Consider the following 21410-nt stretch of genomic DNA (forward strand, 5'->3'; position numbering starts at 1 on the left):
ACTGTTTGGCCTGTAGAACTTCTTGGTCACCCTTTATGTGCACCATTTTTACAATTACTGTCACTAACATACGATGAGTTTTGAAACTTCTGGCTTAACCTGAAAGGGAGTTCAGAATTAAATCTAATCTATGCAGTACGATTGCTTCATACCCCACAAAAACATTGGATCTTCTGGATAAGATTCTTTGTCCAATACAGAAAACTGTGCATTAATCAAATGTAAACCATCATTAGTGAATATAGGGTGACAGATTGTGAGGATGGTGGTATGTAAAGAAGTCCTTTTACCTTACATTAATTATGAGGGTAAGTAAAATGAGCATTTGAAACACCCAGTATTCTGATAAATAGGAGGTATAATAATAACTACATCATCTTTGGCTTTCAGAAGTCTTTGAATTATTGGGAATTATTCATGGTTCTATTTTGTCTGCTTTTTAATGATGTACATGTGGTTATATATTTACACTCGGGCTGTATGTTGGTGAAGCGCTCTGTTAATGAGGACAAAGGTTACTTAAGTGCCTACGTGAAATAAATATCCTTAGTCCTTCCAGAAGTACACCTGCATGAAGATTACCTGTCCTACAGCCACTGACATACTTCTACTAGATTAGAATCAAAGTGTAGCTTCATTCTATGTTATTTCTGTTGCTGTTTGTTTTTCCAGTGCATTTGCTGTATTTATTCTTGCGGTGCTAGTATTATTTGAAGTTACTACGGCAACCTGCCACCATCTGCTGTTATAAAGTATGCTGGGATTTAGTTGCTAGGTGTTGAAGTTTGTCATCTTACTCATATGACCCTAAGGTTTTTCAGATGTTTCTTTTCCTGTACGTGTTTCATCCACAGCTAATACGCACTTTAACAACAGTGGGAAAGATTCCGCATTCTGTTGTCTTGACCTTAGAAAGCCCTATTTCTTTATAGTATACACCTATGATGCCTTTTGATGTACTTTGTATATACTCAGCCAAAACAGCATTTCTTTTACCTTGGCCACTATTTTGCAGTGTTTATACTAAAGCCAGTCAGCATTATAGTTCATTTAAATTTGATGTTAATTATGCTTTTTTTTTTTTTAAATGAACAGGAGTTTAATGTTTCCTGAGACATATTCTCCTCTCTCTTTTTCGTTTGACTACTGTTTACTGGTGTTCCTGCTCCTGATTAAAGTGCAATGTTCGTACTATTGATTTCCTAAATTCTTTACACCTTTTTGGAAAGGCTGTCAGACAATTGGTTAATTCAAAAAATAGAGTTCAGTGCTGTTTCAATTCCATTTAGATGGAAATGAATGTTTTTAAGTTGGAAAACATATTTTATTAGATTTCTTTATAGTAGTGCAGTGTATTCAGAGTTATTTCTGTTAATTTTTCTTAGTATTGTCTCATCAGTCAGTGTTTGATACATTTATTTTTTTTATACATTTGACCTAGTTCTAATCTACCTTTTCTGCTGTAATTCACAGGATAAATCCTAACAAGCCTAAGCGCAGCTGAGATGACTTGTTAGAATTTTATCTGAAGAACTTCACCTTCTCTGCCACAGCCTTTTTTATACTATTCAATCTCTACATACAATGCTTGACTTAATGAAATAAATTTTTCAATCATATGCATTGGACTATTATGTTTGTAGGCGGTGCTTGATTCTGAATTTCTTCTGTCCATCTAGTGAGCATGCAGTCTGCATTCAAAGTGTAATAGATCGTTATTGTGCAGAACTTACTGTATTTTCAAGCATTTCATTCTCTTTGCATATTCTAGTAAGAGGTGCTTAAACAGCATAGGAGGATTTCAGTGAATACATAGAGATATTGGCAGATTTGATCACAGCTATACTGATAGTCCTATATTACACTGAAGTTCTACCGGTGCGAAGGGTAACGCTGAGAGTGCATGAGTACTTCAAAGATCCGAGGCTGCATCTGAGAAGCGAATCTTTATTGCTGGCATTTGGGGATTGGGAGGGAGGGGCAAGCTTTTAACCTGTAAAGAAGCTAGTAGTTAATTTCTAATAGTTGAGATCACTGGCAAGAAAATTATTAAAGATCAAAAGGTATTCATGTATTTTCCTGATTTACAGTTACATGGAAATGATGGAGGAAGTTTTTGTAGCAAATCAGCTTTACTGTCACCTTCTTTTTTTTTTTTATGTATCATTCAGTCCCACTGATGTGAATTCGATGGGTTTGGTGCGGGGTACTGGCCGGCAATATGTGATCTTTGCTTATGGCTCTCTTCAGAAATCAAGGCATATAATCTGTTAATTTTAAATCACCGCACACAGTTACTAAGAATAGGCATTTATGCTGTACCATAATCACTGGTATAGCTAGACACATTTTAGAAGTTGGTTTCAACAAAAGAAATAACCTTCTTAAAGTCTTTATGCCTTTAAGCAAGATAATACATCTTTTCAGTTCTTGTGAAGAAATGCTACTTATTTCAAGAAGTGATTATTTAACATGAGTATAGAAAGGCATTCTGTGGTGAATGTTTAACTACTAAAAATACAAGCTGTTTTTCGTGTACAATTCTCTAACTTCTGTCAGTAATCTTTTCAAAATCAAGACATCAGAAGAACACCCCCCCCCCCAATTTCATTACCGAATCCTTTGCAGTTCATTATTACTTTCAGCTGTACATTTAACATCACAGAAAAGATTTGTCAGATCCATAACTGTAAAAGTGAACTACTACAGCAGGAAAACCAGCATTTCTTTTTAGAAGAGCATCAGTACCCGAGAACACACGATTCCTTACCTGAAAGCTTTTGGTTTACCTGCAGAAAACGTGTCTTCTTAGCCTTAAAAAGTAGGCAAGCCTCTCACTAGCACTCATGTTACTCCAAAAGAAGGTATAATAGGTCCTTTATATTGTAATTTCCACTGTTTGTATGCAAGAAGTGTGCTGGGTCTGCTCACGTAGGAATAAATAAATAAAAAAAAAAAAAGGCAGTGCAAACTGAACAGCAGCTAACATATGAAAGTAGAAGACCTCTAGTGGCCATAACCTGAAGTTAAAGAAGGTTTCCCTCTCTTGGTCCTAGACAAAATGGTTGGGTACGACAAACTGCAGCTGATACTTTGGTAACCTGTGCCTTTGTTGCCTTTCTGATGTAAGCAGAAGTATAAAGTAAATCAGAGTTAAACAGAGAATCTGATCAGTACCGGATGGAAATTAATTCTGGTCAGAGGGGCTGGTGAGTGCCTTGTGTCAATTCTAAACCAGTACGATGAAAAGATCCAAGGACATCTAGAAAATTATTTTGCATGCACATCTACTTCATAGTAGATTTTAATAAAATCAAAGCATTTAAAGCTGGTTCACTTTTAAAACCCTAAATAAAACTTCAGAAAATTATAAGACCGCAATAAGGAAGATTCTTCACTGTCTTAAAGGAAAACTGCAAATAATTAAGGTCACTATTATTGCTTGAGAGAAACGTCTTTGTGAGTTTCAGTAAATTACACTGAAAACCTAGGATTATAAAGAGTTGTATATCTTTCAGCATTTCTGATTTAGGAATTGAGGAAAAATAAAATATTTCCTTTTGAGGAAGATTGAAAAGTTTTGAGAGATGAAAGTAATATTGTTCTATAGAAGTTTGATGGAGTTCTGTAATAGCTACTTAAATGCCTGCAGAATGTGAAAAATATCCTTTCTTCCAATATTTCTTCCTGTGAATAGCCTATGTTTCTAGAATGATTAGAAAATTTTGATGCTAATATATTTTCTTCCTATGAATTCCTAATGGAAGACTCCTGGACAACGTCACATGCCTTTTAGGAGTCTTAAGGTAACATTGAGTCGTACTTCATGTATAAAAGTATTTTTGTCACAATGTGTGTTTCCATGCAGCGTTTCATAAATGATGCAGCTTTCTCACCAGAGCCTGCCTCTTGTCAGGGTAGCTTTTGAATTATCCTGTTTGAGTTCTTAGTATGTTTCTTATATCTGGGCTTGCAAAAGCTTAAATATGATTTTATTTTTAGATAACATAAAAAGGATTTATTAGGCATTTAGAGTGTAATTTAGAAAGAATACAATCCAATATCTTAAGTAACCTGCATGCGTTGATTTTTGTCTGGTTTTCTTTCAGAGTCATTTTGTGGCATGCATGACAGCGATCTTAAATCAGATGAACAACCAGCATTATTCAGTTTACATTGAAACTTTTCAGACAAGTTCAGAACTAGTGGTGAGTACGAACAATCATGGAGGTGATAAATAATTCTAAGTATTTTATTTCTTTTGTAAAATCAGTAGTATTTTTTTGTATCTTGTATGTTGTCTGATTCTTCCTAGAATGAAGTCAGCTGCTGTATGTTTTCTGCCTCTGTCATTGTGTTGCGTCCCTCTTCTAATGGTGACATTGGACAATACTGTAATTAGAAATTTGGAAAGATATAAGTGTCACTGTTGATGACCCTGGCACTGAGGTGGTAATATAATAATCAAGAATAAATAATGGGATCTTTGTGTTACATTGTTCTGAGGAGAAAACAAACCAAACAGCAAAACCACAACAAAACCAACCCTCAACTAATTGAACCCTTCCCCCCGGCTTTGCACATGGTAGACCATTTTCACTATCGAGTCTACTCCTGGTGGAATGCTAAATGCAGCAAACGTCTCATTATTGCAATGCATCGTTTTATGCCAGTCATTTCTGGCATAATTTAAACACTGGGGTTTTTTTCTAGTTTGTACCAGTCAGTGGTAACTACGTTCTAGAAGGTTTCAGTAGTCCTATGTCTGTCCTTTTATACTCCTGACATAACTCTGAAGTAAGTCTGGGTATTGGCAGATGTTTTGATTATACTGTCTACGTTTTGTCCATGGAGGTAATATTTTCATTTGGCAAGATTTGCCCATTTTCCTTTCTTTATTAAAGTCAGAGTGGTGCCATAACTGAAATGTAAACAGATCAAATCTTGGGTAGCTTTTGCAATTCTTCGGGTACTTTAGTTTACTTGAAAATGTAACAGTATTTTAACATAATTTCAGCTTCCAAGCAGATTGGGTACTTGGTCCTAGAAGTTTTAGTAATTCTTAAACTACAACAATTCTGCAGAGGAAAAAAAAAAAAACAAAAAAAAAACAAAAAAAAAACCAAACCAAGATGACAAGACATCGGTATATTCAATGGCTTTTACTGTTTGTAAAAGCATTGGTTTGTTGTCTTTTCATTTTTTTCGATACCATAAGTATATGTCAGTGAAGATAACAAAGATTTGTTGTCAAATAATGCTGTTGAGAGATATTGTTCACTTGGTTGTCTGTAAGTAATATGACAAGAAAGAGTACAAACTTCGCAGAGAGTGCTTGTGAGGTTTTGGTAATAGATGATGACATTTCAGCTTGCAGGTCTCACAGACTTCTAGGTGACTTGCTTGGAAGTTCAAGGGTAAAACCGCAGATATGTGCTATACATGAAATAGACCTGGAATGATTATGTTTGTTTTATTTAAGTTCATATACAATGATGTCCAAATGCTTCTAGGAAATGAAATAGTGTTTGTATTGTTTGAAAAATTTCTGTCGATGCCTTCCATTTTTAATTTAGAATACTAAATTTGGACTAAACTGACAAAATAAAAAATCTTGTATTTTTCAAATCTGTTAATTCTTTATACGGAGTGAGACTGTGTTGCCAATGAATAAAAAAATGCAACAGCTTTACTCTGAAGTACTATTAACTTTTTATTTCTATTCATTTATGGCTTATCTTTTCCTAAAAGCACAATGTAATGATTTTGTCTTCCATTTGGAATCCGAGACTGCTGTTTTACAGGACCTCAGTGGAGGTCACCCTCTTAGTTCTTTGATCATACAGGAACACTTAAACACAGACTTCTTGTATTTTTCTGTTCTAGGACTTCTTGATGGAAACATTCATCATGTTCAAAGATCTCATTGGAAAGAATGTTTACCCTTCAGACTGGATGGCAATGAGCATGGTGCAGAACAGGTAAAATGGGGCTGGAGGATCAGTGCTCATTTTCCATGTGCTTGTGAAAAGTGAGCTCGTTTCATATCTTACAGGAAGTTTTGCTGTGCAGTCTAAGGTGATTATATCATTCCAGTTCGGTGACTGCCAAGAAGGTCCTAGTCTGAAATAATTTACTGACAATACATTAAATAGCTACCTGCCTGTGTGTTAAGTCCGCTTAAAATAGAAAGGGGAAAAAAAAATATTTAACAGTGAAGTGGAAGTATATAGTTGGTCTCCATGTTGACAGTCTACAGAAGCCAAGCTGTAAAAGGCCTGTTGAATCTTAAATGTACAATTTCTGCACGTGTCCTCACTAATACGTTAGCAAGTTCATTGTGGTGCAAGAGTTAGCAAACACAGTTTTCTTTCCGAGATGATATGGTTGCTTGGATTGCTAAAAGGTCTGATGATAAAGACCAAATCTTTGAGCTCAGCACTCTATTTGTAGGAGGTGGTTGGATCCACAGTGCTTACTGTAGCTGACATCATTGAGGAAATGTATTGCTGTACTATAGATCATTTGGGGTTTTGTCATGATTGATTACTTGAAACTCAGGTACAATGCCTCTGTAGATCAAGATGGCATCTAAGCAAAAGTTTGTAAATCAAATTTATCGTGCTACCTATTTGCTCTATGAGAGCTTGCTATTAGTAAGAAATCTTTGAGTACTCTTATATTATAAAACCAACTGAAGGAAATATCTTGTGGACATAAACTGTGCATATTTACACCTTTACCCACAGCTATTATCTGTCTATTTTGGTGTTGCCATAAATGATGGTGGGATAAACAAAGTATTGCAGTGATCAGGGCCACTGTTGTCTTGGCATTAGCATTGCAAGTAGCTTAAGTGAAACTTCACGTCATACAGATTTTGCTGCACGTGAGCTCTTTTTGTCACTTCCATATCATGTGATACAGAATTGAAAAGAGGAGAAGTGATCTTTGTGCGCCTCCAACATTGGTAATGGGTTTAGGCAGCTGGTTTGGGCCAGCATATCCTCTGTCTATAACAGAGGAAAGCAAGGGAGAGTTGGACTGAGAACACAAAGTGAAACACATGGCTGCTGTAAACAATTTGTTTTTGTGGAACTTGTAGGTGAGGAAGTTTCCCCAAAATTTGAACACACAGAGGTTTTAAAAGCATCTGTATACGTGGAAGAAATTGAACAAAAAAGTAGCTGTGAGCGTGTGACCACCTTATCTTGTGGATTTTTTTTTTTTATTTGCTGAATTTCCTCCTCTTCATACTTAGTGGAAATCATGGCTAAAAATCTCACTGGATCTGGGGGGAAAAAAATCACTTTATTTGCATTTTTTTATTTATTTGGGTGTTGTCTCCAGGTCTGAACTTATTCTTGCTTCTTGTTCTCACAGAAACACTTTGAGTTTATAAGATGGACTGGATTATGCTTGCTTTTTTTTGAGCAATACTTCTTTTGGTGAGGTGGATTTTCATCATGTGTACTATCATTATTTTAGTTTCGTAGAAATGGCAGTAACATTGAGTTTTCTAGAAGTCACAGGGAGACTAGCCTAAGAATGAAGTCTCAAAGACGCATAGGTTCCAATTAGAATTCCACAGATGCTGTTTATTTGAAATGTCAAAGTTATGTAATTTTACTCCTCCATTTTTAGAATATTGAAAAGGAGAGAACAGAGAATACTTAACAAAGTTTATAGTCTCCTGGGAGTGTTTGGTCTTGAGGAAAAGATTTGCTAAGAAAATATACAGCATTATGATAATCAAATTTTGATATTGGATACATTTTCATCTAGGATTTTAATAGAATGATGCTAAGTGAAAAGGGTTTTTTTGTGTGTGTGTTCTATGATTCAAAGCAAGGATTATGGTTCTGGTGGGTAGTGATGATGGCAGTGAGGCCTCAGGTGCCTAAACCTCACTTTCTGTCACTCATCTACCCTAATGTTCACACAGAAAGATCGCTAACCTCTCTTCTGAGGTGGGCGGATACATATATGCTGGTGGATATGTTCATTCCAGTAAGATTTTGTAAATGATAGTAGTTTCACTTATTTCTCTGTCTGAGCTAGTCTTTGGCCTATAAAGGTAAAATCTAATTCAGTGCACATTCTTATGTTGTTGCTGCTGCAATTGGCAATTATTTGTAATGTAGCAAGGATTACTCTTAAAAAGTATCAGCTTAGTACTAAAGTAACCTAACAGTGGTCTTCTGTGTGTAAGCGTATCAAACCTTTCATATGTAATACTGTTTCTTTTATCTAGAAAATGGTGTTAACTTCTGCGTTATTCACATCTATAGGATTTTTTTTTATTTATTCTATAAGGGTGGGGGAAGTCTCAATCCTTGTTCAAAGAATATGCCTTTGGGGTCTGGGAATTCACATGGTGCTATTTATATTGCCTCAGTTACTGACAGTAGAAATTCATTTGTGGTACTGTATGTTTGTTGATAAGGCCTCCTGATGACTCTGAAGGTTGTGAGACACTTTGGTCCAGACAGGCTTTGTTGCTCTAAACCTTATCTTCTATTGGACAGGTCAAATGAAAATATTTAAAGAAAAAAAGCATTAAAAAAAAAAATGTGTAGAAGCTATTTAACAGTGCTATTGTAAACACATTGCTTACCTAAATTGACTTGGCACTCTGATTATGTTGCTGTTCCCAAGATTACATAAGGAAATGAGTTATTGATGTTACTTTCATGTCTTAATTTTATGTTAAATCAACAACTGGGAGGGGGGACTTTAGTTACCAGTCTTTATAGTGATTTGGGTTTGGTTTTTTTTGTTTCTTTGTTTTTTTTTTTTTTTTTTTGAGGGGGCGGATGTTCTATGAAATAAGTTGAGCAGTGATTTAGATATCTAGATTTGTCTTATGAAGATGCTTTAGTCCAAATGAGAGAATAAGTCACAAGAGATCAGGCTGGGTTCTCTTATAATAACAATGCACAGAGAAAATAAATTAAAACCTATAAAAAGTGTTAGCACAGCTAAGGTTTTGCATTCTTAATTCACCTGTTCTGAACAGGAGATTACATGCAGGCCTTTTTACACCCTGAAGGAGGTATTTTACCTTAAGAGTCTTCCCTTTCTGAATTTGCAAAAATATTAGTTACAGGCTATAAGGCATGTCTGTTGTGTAACCTAGCCAATGGCAGAATGTAGTTGGCATGTCTTCCCTACAGGCATTCAGCAAAGCCTGACAGTCTCCCCGAAATTATCTCTTGTATTTTGTACCTAGCAGGGAAAGTGGGCATTGGAGGAATATCGCTGCAGGATATACTGCAGTACAGAAATGTAAAATCAGAGTACATTTACTTAAAGACAGAGGAGAGGGAAGAGCATAACTAGTACTGCAAATTTGGTCCTGTTAGTGGGTAAAAGGTGTTCCTAATGAGCAGGACATTGTAATTACTCTTATACATAAATAAAGACAGACGGTGCATGTATTATATCAGGGATAGTTCCACTAAATGTTAGATGTCTGGCATAGATAAGGGGAAAAGAAAGAGAAAATTATCTTACAAGGTCCAAAGGAAGACAGAATGGACACGTTCACATCCAGGAGAAACTGTGGTAGCAGAGTTGAAAGAAGTAGAAGTTTAATTGACTAAACTTACTTAGTCAAGCTTTGCCTGTATCAGGATGGAATGATTTAACTTAAATTACTTTAAATCAGTATTATAAATACCATGCTGTTTGCTCTCAAAGCACGTTCTGATTCCCAAAGCCCATTTGGAGGAGGCAGAGGCAGAGTACTAGCCCCACTGGCCTGGGAGTATTCTATTAGCAACTGAGAATCAAAAGGGGAATGAATTACTACTTTTTTTCTTTCTTTCTTTCTTTTTTTTTCTCTCCTGGTTTTCTTCCTTCTTCCATTAACAGCAAGATGGGAAGAACACTTTTTTGTGGCATGCTAGATGGGGCAGAACGCTTGAGGACATAGTAAAATCCTCACTGAGGTCATGAGGATATAATATCTGAGATATTTTTGTGATCCCACATGGTAGATTTAATTAACTTTGTTCTAATGAAGGTTGCTTACTGCACACTTCTTACTGGTTGCTTCTGCTTGTATGTGCACTTTATTCCGCTTATGGTACTTAGGCTATTGACTATTAGGTTATTAAAAGCAGTAATTCCTAGGTACGTGGCATTTGCAGGGAAATGCTTTGCTGGTTTAGGTAATACCATAAAGTCTGCTTATCTCTCAGGTCTCCATAATTTTAATTGAGACACGTAATTCCTCCCAGGAATGTACCTTATTGTCAACATGAAGTGCATAGAGTCAGATTCGCTGAATAAAAGAAATGGTTAGAGGGGTTAGCAACTAAAGGGCGGTATTCACATCCCTTCCTTCTGTTCCTCTGGGCTTTGAAATGGTAATTGCTCAGATAGAGTTTGAAAGTACTTGATCTTACCATAATTAACACCTGGAATCAGTGTTGGTTAGTGTCCAGTCTAAAGTGGCTTAGTAAGCACTTTCATTGTTTGTGTGGCCCTTTGAGTTGTTTCTTGCACCTTGTTGACATTATATTTAGGTATTTAAAAATAAAAGGAAACAGGTTTTCCCCAGTACATGTCAAGGTCAGATCCTATTTGCTGAAAAACTTAAGTGAGATAACACTGTAGGGTATTTTCTAACACCAGTAGTTAGGCGTTTTCTAAAATATGTTTTCATTACTTGTACATCTGAGTGTTTTCAGGCATCTGTTGGAGTTAAATGTTTCCCAGCGCTTTTAAAGTCTAACTTGAAATGTTTAGCACTGCAGGTATTAGGCAAAACAGCTGGAAATGTTGCCAATTTTCTTTCAGTACACATATTAAAAATAGCTGCTTATTTGCTGATGAATTGCTTTGTAACACCCTCAAGACTTGGTTGTCATGTAGCTCACATGTTGTGGCAGTGTTATTAATTCAGTAAAACCTCATTATGGCTTCAAGTCAGTGCCACCTGCATCCCCAAGTACCTCACCATTTCTCAGGCTGCCAGGAACTATAGATTCTGTTGGTATCATTAGGTCCTGGGCAACCAGCAGAATGAGGCAGAGTAAGTTCCTATTCGTCACCTGGCAAGGGACAAAAGGGACTCCAGACCTGGGTTCTTTCATAGACCTTCTGTGAATGGCTCTGTTAAACATCATTTCTGTAACACACGTTTTGCACACTATGCGTATGCATGTTTCTGAACAGCTCTACCTTTGGATCGAAAAAGTCTTTTCAGAAGAAGTAGCTGCTTATGGTATTGCCCTGTGAAACTTGACAAAATGTTGCTTTGTGCATTATGAGGAGGTGGCATTTTTAGAGTTGTAGTCCCAGTCTTTAAGTAACAGCCACACATAACGAATTCAGTGGCTGTTGGACTGTGTTTTCTTTAAAGTTTTCTGAAGAGAAAAACTGAACAGCTGGTACTCACAATTTAGCGTATTACTCAAGAAAGGTGTTTATAATAATTTGGGAGGGAAGGGAAACGGAACACAGTTTGCAGAAAGTAGGGAAACACGCCTTTTTCAAGCAAGAAGCTTAATTATTTATGGGAGAGATGGCACAAGCTGTATTGCTACTATCAACTTACTAGATTTCATAGAATCATAGAATAGCTTGAGTTAGAAGGGAGAAAAACCTCAAATTAATTCAAATGTTAGAATGACTTAGTCTTCCACCTATCTGTTGGTGGAAATGAAAACTTGTCATATTTGTGTTTTAGAAATATTTGATACTGTGATATATGTATTGAAGTCAGTGGGTATTGGGACTATTCACAGACACTAATGGATCTGACTATACGCAAGGTACGCAACTTCAGTTGACAAGAGTATGCGTTATCCTTTACTCCAGCTGGTGCTGTAATATGGTGTTCAATTTATAACAATTGTGATGAGAATTTAAAATCAAGAATAACATTTTAATTATGGAAATAGGAAAAAGAAATCCTCCTTAACTTTAATTCTCTGATTATTAATATAAAGCAGTTCTGCTTTGATAGGAAATGTAGAAAAAACCCTCAGATTTATTCTATCCAACTATGCTTTAACAGTCTGCTTAAAACATTGCCTGGCTCATTATTTGTCTTGCAGAGAATAAAAAGGGACATTTTATTTATTTATATGCAATTTCCCTCTTAATATAAAGTCCCTTTCAGAGGCGAAGGACATTTCATGCCTTTATTGTTTTTCTTACTGGGGTATTTGCTATGCAGTGTCTCAGTATTCTTAGATTTGCATCTCCTTTCCATTAAAGCTAGGTACCTCTGTTTCCTAGTTGTCTTCCCCAGTCCCTACGAAAGTCAGTACTTGTAAAAGGGCAAATTGCATAAAGTTAGTCCTGCTAAAATGGAGTACAGCGGATAAAGAAGAGAGGCAGTTGTTTCACTGTGGGTTGTAAGTTTTCTTCCAGGGAGAGTTACGCTTCCAGCTGTGGCTGGTATGTCTGACTGAGTCATGTAATACTTTGCTGCCAGTTGTAAGCCTAGCAGAGAACATCTCTTCCATCTGTAGGTGTTTGAGTCTGGTAGTGCCTGAAGTACCCCTGCTTTTCAATCACTTGCATCGTTCTAGCACCAAATACTACAAGATGCTCGTTCTGCACTAACTCTGCATGTTGCTCGCTGTTACCCCTGTTGTGGAATTATCTGCTTACCAAGAATCTAAACACTTAATTATGTGGTGACTGCAGCAGATCATCTGCTCAGCAAGATAGGCTATTGCATACCATGGTCATGGTACGCAATGGATGCCTATTACGTTTTGACTGCAGTCATTGAGTCTTTTATCTAAAATGCAGAGAGAAAACATGCTGTGAGATATCCTTTTCCCACTCCCGCTGCGGAGTATCTCATCTTTCTTGGTATCGACTGCTAGGGTGCTCCTGCTTCTAGAGTACGAGGTCTCCTGAACTAAAAGCAGAAAACCAACTTGTTAGTCTGGTTTCAGAAAGACATTAAGATAAACTGTTATTTTTCCAGATGCAACTTTGACTTGTGTATAAAAATCTCTAAGGTTCTTTGCTATGTGGCCTGTTACAAAATTTTTTTTGGTATGTTTTTGGGTATTTTAATTTCAGTAAAACATTTGGGGATTAAAACTATGAGTGGTATTTTCCACTCTGTAGAACATATGTGCAAATGAGTTAATAAATAATGAAGAGATTACCCACGTTAACTGTTGTAAAAATGTCACTACAGAAAAGACTGAAAATACAAATTCAGCATTCATAATTTTCATCAGGTGTTGCAAAAACTATTGAGCAATCTTTCTGTGTTCTCCTTTCCAATGGGTAACTGTGGCCACCACTTCATATCTTAAGGGATTTTCAGGAAATTAATTATACACAATTTTCTCATATTTAACATTACTTTGAACAGTTGTTTTCATATTTTTGAACAGCAACATCACAAAATAACCATGCCAATTTATTATGCGTTTGCTGCGTAATGATCTTATGTAAAGATATAATCTGATTCAGTGCAACTTCTTCTGTATTGATGCAGTTTTGGCTGTAAAGTAGTAAGCTCAAGCGAGCAGCAGTTAGACAAGAGGCAGATGCATAGTTCTCTGCACCTGTAATTACAGATAGTGTTCTTAGTTTCAGAAAAAGCTAGGCTGCTCTCAGAGTCAAGAAATTTTGTCCACAGTGTTATCCATTAGTTTCATGTAATTCTCCAATTTTAATCCTTTTCCACATGAAATAATAAAAAGGATTTCTAGAAATAGGCCCTGAAAACTTCCATGCAAATATGTTTACCAAAGTATCACCTCTGCACCATTCTTAGATGTGTTGAAATGAAGACTAAATGTTATGTACAAATATTACAGTAAGGGTAAATCAGTGCCAACGGTGTAAAAATAAAAATCATTGGAAGAATGGAGAAGTAATTTCACACTATCAATTCAAACTTCCTTCAAAGGGAAGGCCATGAGAGTTTTTATTAGTGTATGACATCCTGCTGTAACCACGTTAAGTCATTACATTACTGTATACTAACTGGCTTTCAGTCATATTTCCAGACTTGATCCAGCACCAAAGAAATAATGCGATTTTTAATTATTTTTTTAATTCAAAATATTTCTATTCTGAAAATGATTAGTTGGAATGCACAGAAAAGGAAACTGAAGTGAGAAGATACAATATAAGGAAAATTACTGAAAATACCTTTCAAACTAAGTTACTTTATATCAGATTCCATTGTGACAGCTTTTTGTACGCTTAGATTTCAAGCTATGAAGTTTCCTAAAGTCTGTTAAACACCACATTTTCAAAAGAGTTTGGCATAAATGTGTACCCAACATGCAGTTTTGAAAATGTATTTTGATTCCTAGATTGGAGATAAGCAGTCTTGAAAACATGCTGTAAGTAGATACTGAGGGAGAAACTACATACAAAGAGACTGTTGGCGAAGTCGAGAGATCTCGGATGGAAACTTCCCCTGTACAGCATCAAAGCAATTGTTCATTCTTGTCTTTCTCTAGGTGTTGCTTTTGTACTGCTGTCAAATTAACTGTGATACATTATAGCATGTATTATTTTTGTATGCTTGGCATAGCTATTCAAGGTAAATTTTCAAATAATACTAATAAAGTAAATGAATTGCACATAACAAACAATTTATATATGAGACAGGAGAAGCTGGATAGCAGTTATTTTTCAGCGGTTATTTTCTGACCATGCTATTTGGATAGACTCTCTGGCTGTATGTTGAAAAATACTTTAGAAAAATTACAATTGCTTTATCATTAGAATTCAATATGAATGGGCCAAAAAATTATTCTTCAGTCTGTAGTGATGCTGAGTTGACGCAGGGCAGAATCATAGAATCATAGGGTTGGAAGGGACCTCTGGAGATCATCTAGTCCAACCCCTCTGCCAGAGCAGGGACACCCTAGAGCAGGTTGCACAGGAACGCGTCCAGGCATGTTTTGAATGTCTCCAGAGATGGAGACTCCACCACCTCCCTGGGCAGCCTGTTCCAGCGCTCTGCCACCCTCAAGGTAAAGAAGTTCCTCCTCGTGTTTAGGTGGAACTTCCTATACTCAAGTTTGTGCCTGTTACCTCTTGTCCTGTCACTGGGCACCACTGAAAAGAGCCTGGCCCCATCCTCCTGACACCCACCCTTTAAGTATTTATAAGCATGGATCAGGTCCCCCCTCAACTGTCTTTTTTCCAGACTAAAGAGACCCAATTCCCTCAGTCTTTCTTCATAAGAGAGGTGTTCCAGTCCCCTAATCCCCTAATCATCTCGGTAGCCCTATGCTGCACCCTCTCCAGCAGTTCCCTGTCCTTCTTGAGCTGGGGAGCCCAGAACTGGACACAGTACTCCAGGTGCGGCCTCACCAAGGCAGAATAGAGGGGGAGGATGACCTCCCTTGACCTGCTGGCCACACTCTTCTTGATGCACCCCAGGATGCCATTGGCCTTCTTGGCCACAAGGGCACATTGCTGGCTCACGGTCATCCTGTTGTCCACCAGGACTCCCAGGTCTCTTTCTACAGAGCTGCTCTCCAGCAGGTCAGCCCCCAACCTGTACTGCTGCATGGGGTTATTCCTCCCCGGGTGCAGCACCCTACACTTGCCCTTATTGAATTTAATAAAATTCCTCTCCGCCCAACTCTCCAGCCTGACAAGGTCTCTCTGTATGGCAGCACAGCCTTCTGGGGTGTCAGCCACCCCTCCCAGCTTTGTATCATCAGCAAACTTGCTGAGGGTGCACTCTATCCCCTCATCCAAGTCGTTGATGAATATATTGAACAGGACTGGACCCAGTACTGACCCCTGGGGAACACCACTTGTCACTGACCTCCAACTAGACTCTGCGCCCCTAACCACAACCCTCTGAGGTCTGAAATATGATTAAAACATACTACTTTCTTTGCATGATGGGCCCTATTTTCCCAGTTACCACGGAAGTGGATTGCTTCCTAAGTGTTGCCATTATTGTGCTCTTAATAACTAGGTTTCACGTAGCTACAAGGTTTTTAAGTAGTGTTTCCATCTTGTATTGCTCTTCATTTCTAAATCAGTGATTGCTTGCTACATTGTTAGGAGATAATTTCTGCTGTTGCTTTTTAAAGATTTTTGTTGTTATCTTTTCACCCGTTTTCTCAGGCTTTCTCCTGCTGGTCTGTTTTGGTCACTGAAATGGTAAATGTTTATTTTCAATCTGTCCTGTCACACTGATCATTTGTCTGGTCTGTCTTCTGTGTATTTTGTATCTTCCAGATTTAGTTTATAGCTGCTGATCACTGTGTCGGTCACTGACAATGATCAGCATTTGGGATTGTGTCTGACCCACTTTGCTAGTCTCCTCTTTATTTAACATGCCTTCTTTAGCTTTGCACACAAGAAGGAAGAGGAAAGATGACAGAAGCCTACAAGAGAATCAGTTGATTTCAGCTGCTTTTCCTTTGTGCTCACTTCCTGTTAAAATACATACATATCAGGTGTCTTCTGCACAGCATTTTACGAGGATGCTACTATCAAGTCAACATAAATTAAGTGATACTATTATTTCACCTATGCTAGTCCCTACTCCAGATTCCGTATAATCAGCATACTGGCAAGACCGTGTCTATCAGAACTCAGAAAAGATCTTTAAAACAACAGTCAGTGCATCTCCTAGGCTTTGCAAGAACTCCCCTCATATTCCTCAGCTGCTCAAGTAGAGGATTTACTGGTGAAAGTGCTGACTGATCAGCCTTTGGAGATTACAAAAAAAATCTCTGCCTGACAAACTGAAGTTAGTGTAACTCCTTCTAAGTTTAATTTGTGGACCAAATTCTGTGAATGAAAAGCACTTAAGGTTTGTGGGAAGAAATTCTGAGTTTTAAAAACTGTCCATGTCTTCACTGGTTTTCACACATGATATAAAAAGAAAAAAAATAATTATATTCCAGCATTTTAATGGTTTCTTTCAGGAAAAACTTTCACAACATAGGAAATAATATTCTTTTAAAGCTTTTCTCCATTTTTCTGTGTACAAGTTTGCAGGTGATTATTTTTTTCCACCTGTCATTACATCGGTGTGATTGCAGCTTCAGAAGACATAGCAAACATGAGTTTGAGTTGATGCCCATAGATACCTAAGTGAATTAATTCAGCCTTCACCTCAGTGTCTGGATTACTTATCTCAAAGTTGAAGCAGTCAACTCCCAAATTTTAGAGTCTTTTGAACTTGAAAAGACACGGAAGAGCATCTCACTGCTGTTGGACCACTGCTTTAAAAGAATTCATGTGAAAGAGTCTGAGAAAAGGTCAATTAATGATTTTTGGGAAGGTTTATAGTTCTGTACCTGATTTAGGCACCTTTCCTAAAATAAATTTTGGACCCAGAAGCATTCTATGTCGGAAACTAGATGCAGAAAAAGGCCAGCTTTTGCAAAGCCACCTAAGAACAGGCAATGCCAATTGGGTTTGGTTTTGTTTTACTGCAATCATCTTTGTTTTATGCTGCAAGGAGTCGATGCACTGATTCTAACTTGTTTGCTAAAAATAACTTGGAGTTCCACATGTATATTTTAGGTTTATCACCTATTTGCACTTCAAAAGCAAGGACGCTGTGCAGACCTATTTTACTGTTAAACAGAGAATCATCATCTTCTAGGGAATAATCTTAACATGTTTGTTTAACAACATGTTGTTTACGAATACAAAATTGTTTCTTTGCTCCACCCCAGCCCATCTGTTTTATTTTGTTTGAGGGAGAATTGTTTGAAATCAGATTTTTATCTTAGGATGACTTCTGAATTTTCAGCTTTGTCGGTCTTAAATTATTTATCTATGTTACTTACAGCACTGTTCTATCCCTATTTAGAACACGCATCTAAGTATTTGAAACTAAATACAGTTGTACAGGGTTCTATTCATTGGGCTTTCTTCCAAGCCAAAATTTGAAATTTCTCTGACAATACAATAAAGCAAAGCAGAAGCAGCAGGAAATTTGGAAAGGTAAAGGAGATAGCAGCAGTTGAACCATGGTGATTCTGTTGCTGTCCTAAGCCAAAACCTTGCCTTTTTATACTGTGATTAAGCCCAGAGACTTGGCTTTTGAAGATTGTCCATAAATCTTGAGGCCCAAGAGATTGGTGTGAAGTGTAAACTAGAAGAATCAATCCCCCAGAACCTCAGGAAATATCATGGAAATTATTGTGGGTAAAGGATTTTCAACAATTTTAGATGAAAATTATTTAAACTGTTGAGAAATTAATTCCATATTAAGTAACTGTAGAAAAGTTATCATAATTAAACACCCACTAAACATATTTGTAGCCCTGTGTGATGATTAACATTGAGTGAAAATGTGGCAGGAGGAGAAGGTTAAACAGAAAAAACACGTAATGACGACATTATCTGTATGAGAAATCAAGCCCCTGTCCTTTGGTCAGTCTTGATCAGTCTAAACTTGCAAAGTAAAACAGAGCAGCAATCCCCAAGTTCAGAGAAAAGGTAAGTTCCAATCATCTGTTACAGAAGCAAGGGAAATTAAGTAATATTATGCTGTGACAAGACAATCCTTTTCAGTAATTTTTCTCAATAACTTTTGCAGTCAGACAGTACCTATTGTGGTTTTTTGAGCTGTTCTGGGGCACACTTTTTTACCATCTCTTTTCTAGCTGTATCTTCTCCATTGTGTCAGTTATAATTAATAATTGATGTTATGAATAATCAAGTGAGGAATGACTTCTCCAATCAAATGACTTTAACTCTCTCCTCTTGGAGCAATGTGTAGTTCTTTACATAGGAATATACTCTCAGTGATAAGTAAAATTATATTTTCTCTTGTTTTCACCAAAATCTCAAAGTGTTTTATAAATATTTCTTTTACATTTGTACGTGTGGCTAGTTAATACCCCTTTTTGGTGAAAGGGGCGACTGAGGCATAAAGAATTGAGGTAGGACAGCATGGCATTGGCAGGAGCCAGGAATAGAATTCAAACCTACTGCCGAAGTGACTTCCAATGACAGAAATAGATACACCCTTTAGGCAAAATACAAGTGCATGGAAATATTTGGAACTTGGCAGCCTGGGAGTATTGTATGCTTCCTGCAAATGTGTCATTCCACTATGTCAGATAAAAATATCTGCAAGAATGAAAGGGATATTCACAGAATACAGCTTACATATAATAATACTGTATAGAATCCTGTAAAAAATGTCAGTCATCATTAATTTTTACTGGAAACTAAGTACCTCAGTATTTCTCAAGTGTCCTTGGGGCTTTTTACGTATGGCTAACGTGAAACCACAAGCTCTTCACAAAATTTTTAAAATATGACACACAAGAAATATGTCGGTATTATTAAATAGATTTACACTAATAAATTTCATGTGTGTTTAAGTTATGAGTATTTCTACTCTATCTGGCAAGATATTTCTGCGCTAAAAGACAAAGTACCTTAAAGTGTAGGGTTTTTTAATGTAAGACAAATTGTCAGCACCGTACCAGGTCCTGCCCAAACGGGATATTTAGGTGACATGTTTCACCGTAGGTGCTGGAGTAATGAGTAAATACACAAAGCTGGGAAAATTTCAAAAAAGTCTCAAAAATGGAGGACACCCCCTTCTACTCCAACAAAAGACTTTCTGAGGGAAGGGAAATGCTACCCCCTGAGCAGCTGGAGCTGAAGGCCTTGATTGTGTGAGTTGGCAAGAAAGAAATACTTTGTAAATCAAAGGAGAGCCTCGAGCAATATAGTTCTACAGAAAAGACATGATGCTAAAAAGGCCTTGACCCAAAACTCCTACTCGGAAGAGTAATGGGGATGCTGACAGCCAGGACAACATGTGGGTGGCTGCGATTCTGCCTCGCTGTGTATTTCTTTTGTGCTGTCTGAAGTAGACCATTCTTTTTATACACACACACACACACACCCCCCGGCCCGTTTTGTTTTGTGGTTGTTTTGGTTGTTGTTTGTTTGTTTGTTTGTTTTTCAAAATCTTAAACTGTTCGCGTCAAGCATCAGGCAGCTTTGGAGAGATAAATGCACCCATGCGAGTGAAGCGTTAGGGAAGAATGTGTTTATTTTCTTGTAGGTAGTGGGGGGGGGGCAGCTTGCAGAGGAAATCGCATTTTCCAGAATGAGAGTTGATCACATAAAAGGCCGAAAAGAAAGTACAATAGCCTGTTCAGACCAACGTAGGCTAAAATTGCAGTGGATACACAGGGCAATTCTGTGGTTATACAGAGGTTGTTGAGGAGAGTGGTGGTAGCCTGCAGGAACAGTAATGAGCAAAATCAGGTTTCTTGAACTTGAGGTGATTTGATGACACTCAGCATTTCACAGGTCAGCTCCTTAATTCAGCTGAGCTGGTGTTAGAAGATTAGACCAGGCTGTGCCCTAGACTGCTGGAAAGAAGCTCATCTGAATGTGTGGGAAGATGTGGTAGAGCAACCCAGCACCCTTAGATGTCCATTACCTTCCAAAGCCACTGTTACTGTTGTAGTTAAAACTTTAGTGTCTGTCTGATCACACAAAAAAGAATAAATGATTACGTTATGTTCTTGATCACATCAACATTACAGAGGAGTTTTACACAGATGGAAAGAAAATGTTCTTTAGGTTTTCAGGTTTTTGGAAAGATTTTTTTTTTTTCCTTGTGGAAAACCATAATCCATAACGAAGGATTTCAATCTGGCCAGGCAAGGTATTGCCCTACTGAAGCAGCGCGCTCCTTTGGACTGTTGCTTAGTGGTTAAATAAGATTCCCTGTCATAAGGCTACCAAAAGCTGAACTTTTGCTTTACCACCCTCATTAAGAAACTGAATTTAGCCCTTGCAAACTCTTTTTTTTTTTTTTTTTGGTGGTGAGACTAAAATTCATTTCAGTGACTCTTCTGTTTCTGGTAGTGGCTCATAAACGGCTGCCTAGGGAACAGTATAACAACAGAGCTGGGAAGAAGTAACACGGTTTGATGTGTCCTCCCAGCCTCCAGTGACCAATGACATTTAGTAGTCCTCCCTTCATTTTTGTCTTTGATGTGTCTAATCTCTTTTGAGCCAGTATAAAATTCAGGCATTCGCAGCATCCTGTAGAAATGAGTTGCATAGCTGAGCAAGACTCGCATAAAATCTGTCTCTTGCTTATTTATTGAATGCACATTCTGATTTTGTTCTGTGCTTTCCAATGCTTGTATGAGAAACAGCAAACACTAAGGCTCTCGTCTCCGTAGTACTTCTGATTTTATAGATTCTAGCATATCACACCTCAGCCACATAGTGTCCCCTGACTAAAGAAACCAGGTCTCAGGCACAACCCATTAAATGTGTTTGATCATTTCTTTGTCACATTTCTTTGCTTGTTTTCTTCTCTCTTTTTTCTTTTTGTATTTGTTTATCTTTTTGAGATGGGAGATCAGAACACCACACAGAATCCAACACAAGGAGACAACATTCCTTTGACAGTAACCTACAGATATCTGGTGGTC

At 37.4% G+C, this 21410-nt stretch overlaps 1 protein-coding gene across 1 annotated transcript in view; it reads left to right on the plus strand.

The window, feature by feature from the left end:
- Nucleotides 1-21410, plus strand: part of DOCK2 (dedicator of cytokinesis 2) — a gene marked incomplete at its 5' end in the record, with an annotated part of 219255 nt that overhangs the window by 132559 nt on the left and 65286 nt on the right. Inside the window, 2 exons of the mRNA XM_082489775.1 lie at nucleotides 4110-4208; nucleotides 5887-5981. Of these exons, the coding sequence (XP_082345901.1) occupies nucleotides 4110-4208; nucleotides 5887-5981 (194 nt within the window). The remainder of the gene's footprint in view (nucleotides 1-4109; nucleotides 4209-5886; nucleotides 5982-21410) is intronic.

Source organism: Vanellus vanellus, assembly GCF_965231255.1.
Source record: "Vanellus vanellus genome assembly, chromosome: 13".
In the NCBI taxonomy this organism is placed as follows: Eukaryota; Metazoa; Chordata; class Aves; order Charadriiformes; family Charadriidae; genus Vanellus; species Vanellus vanellus.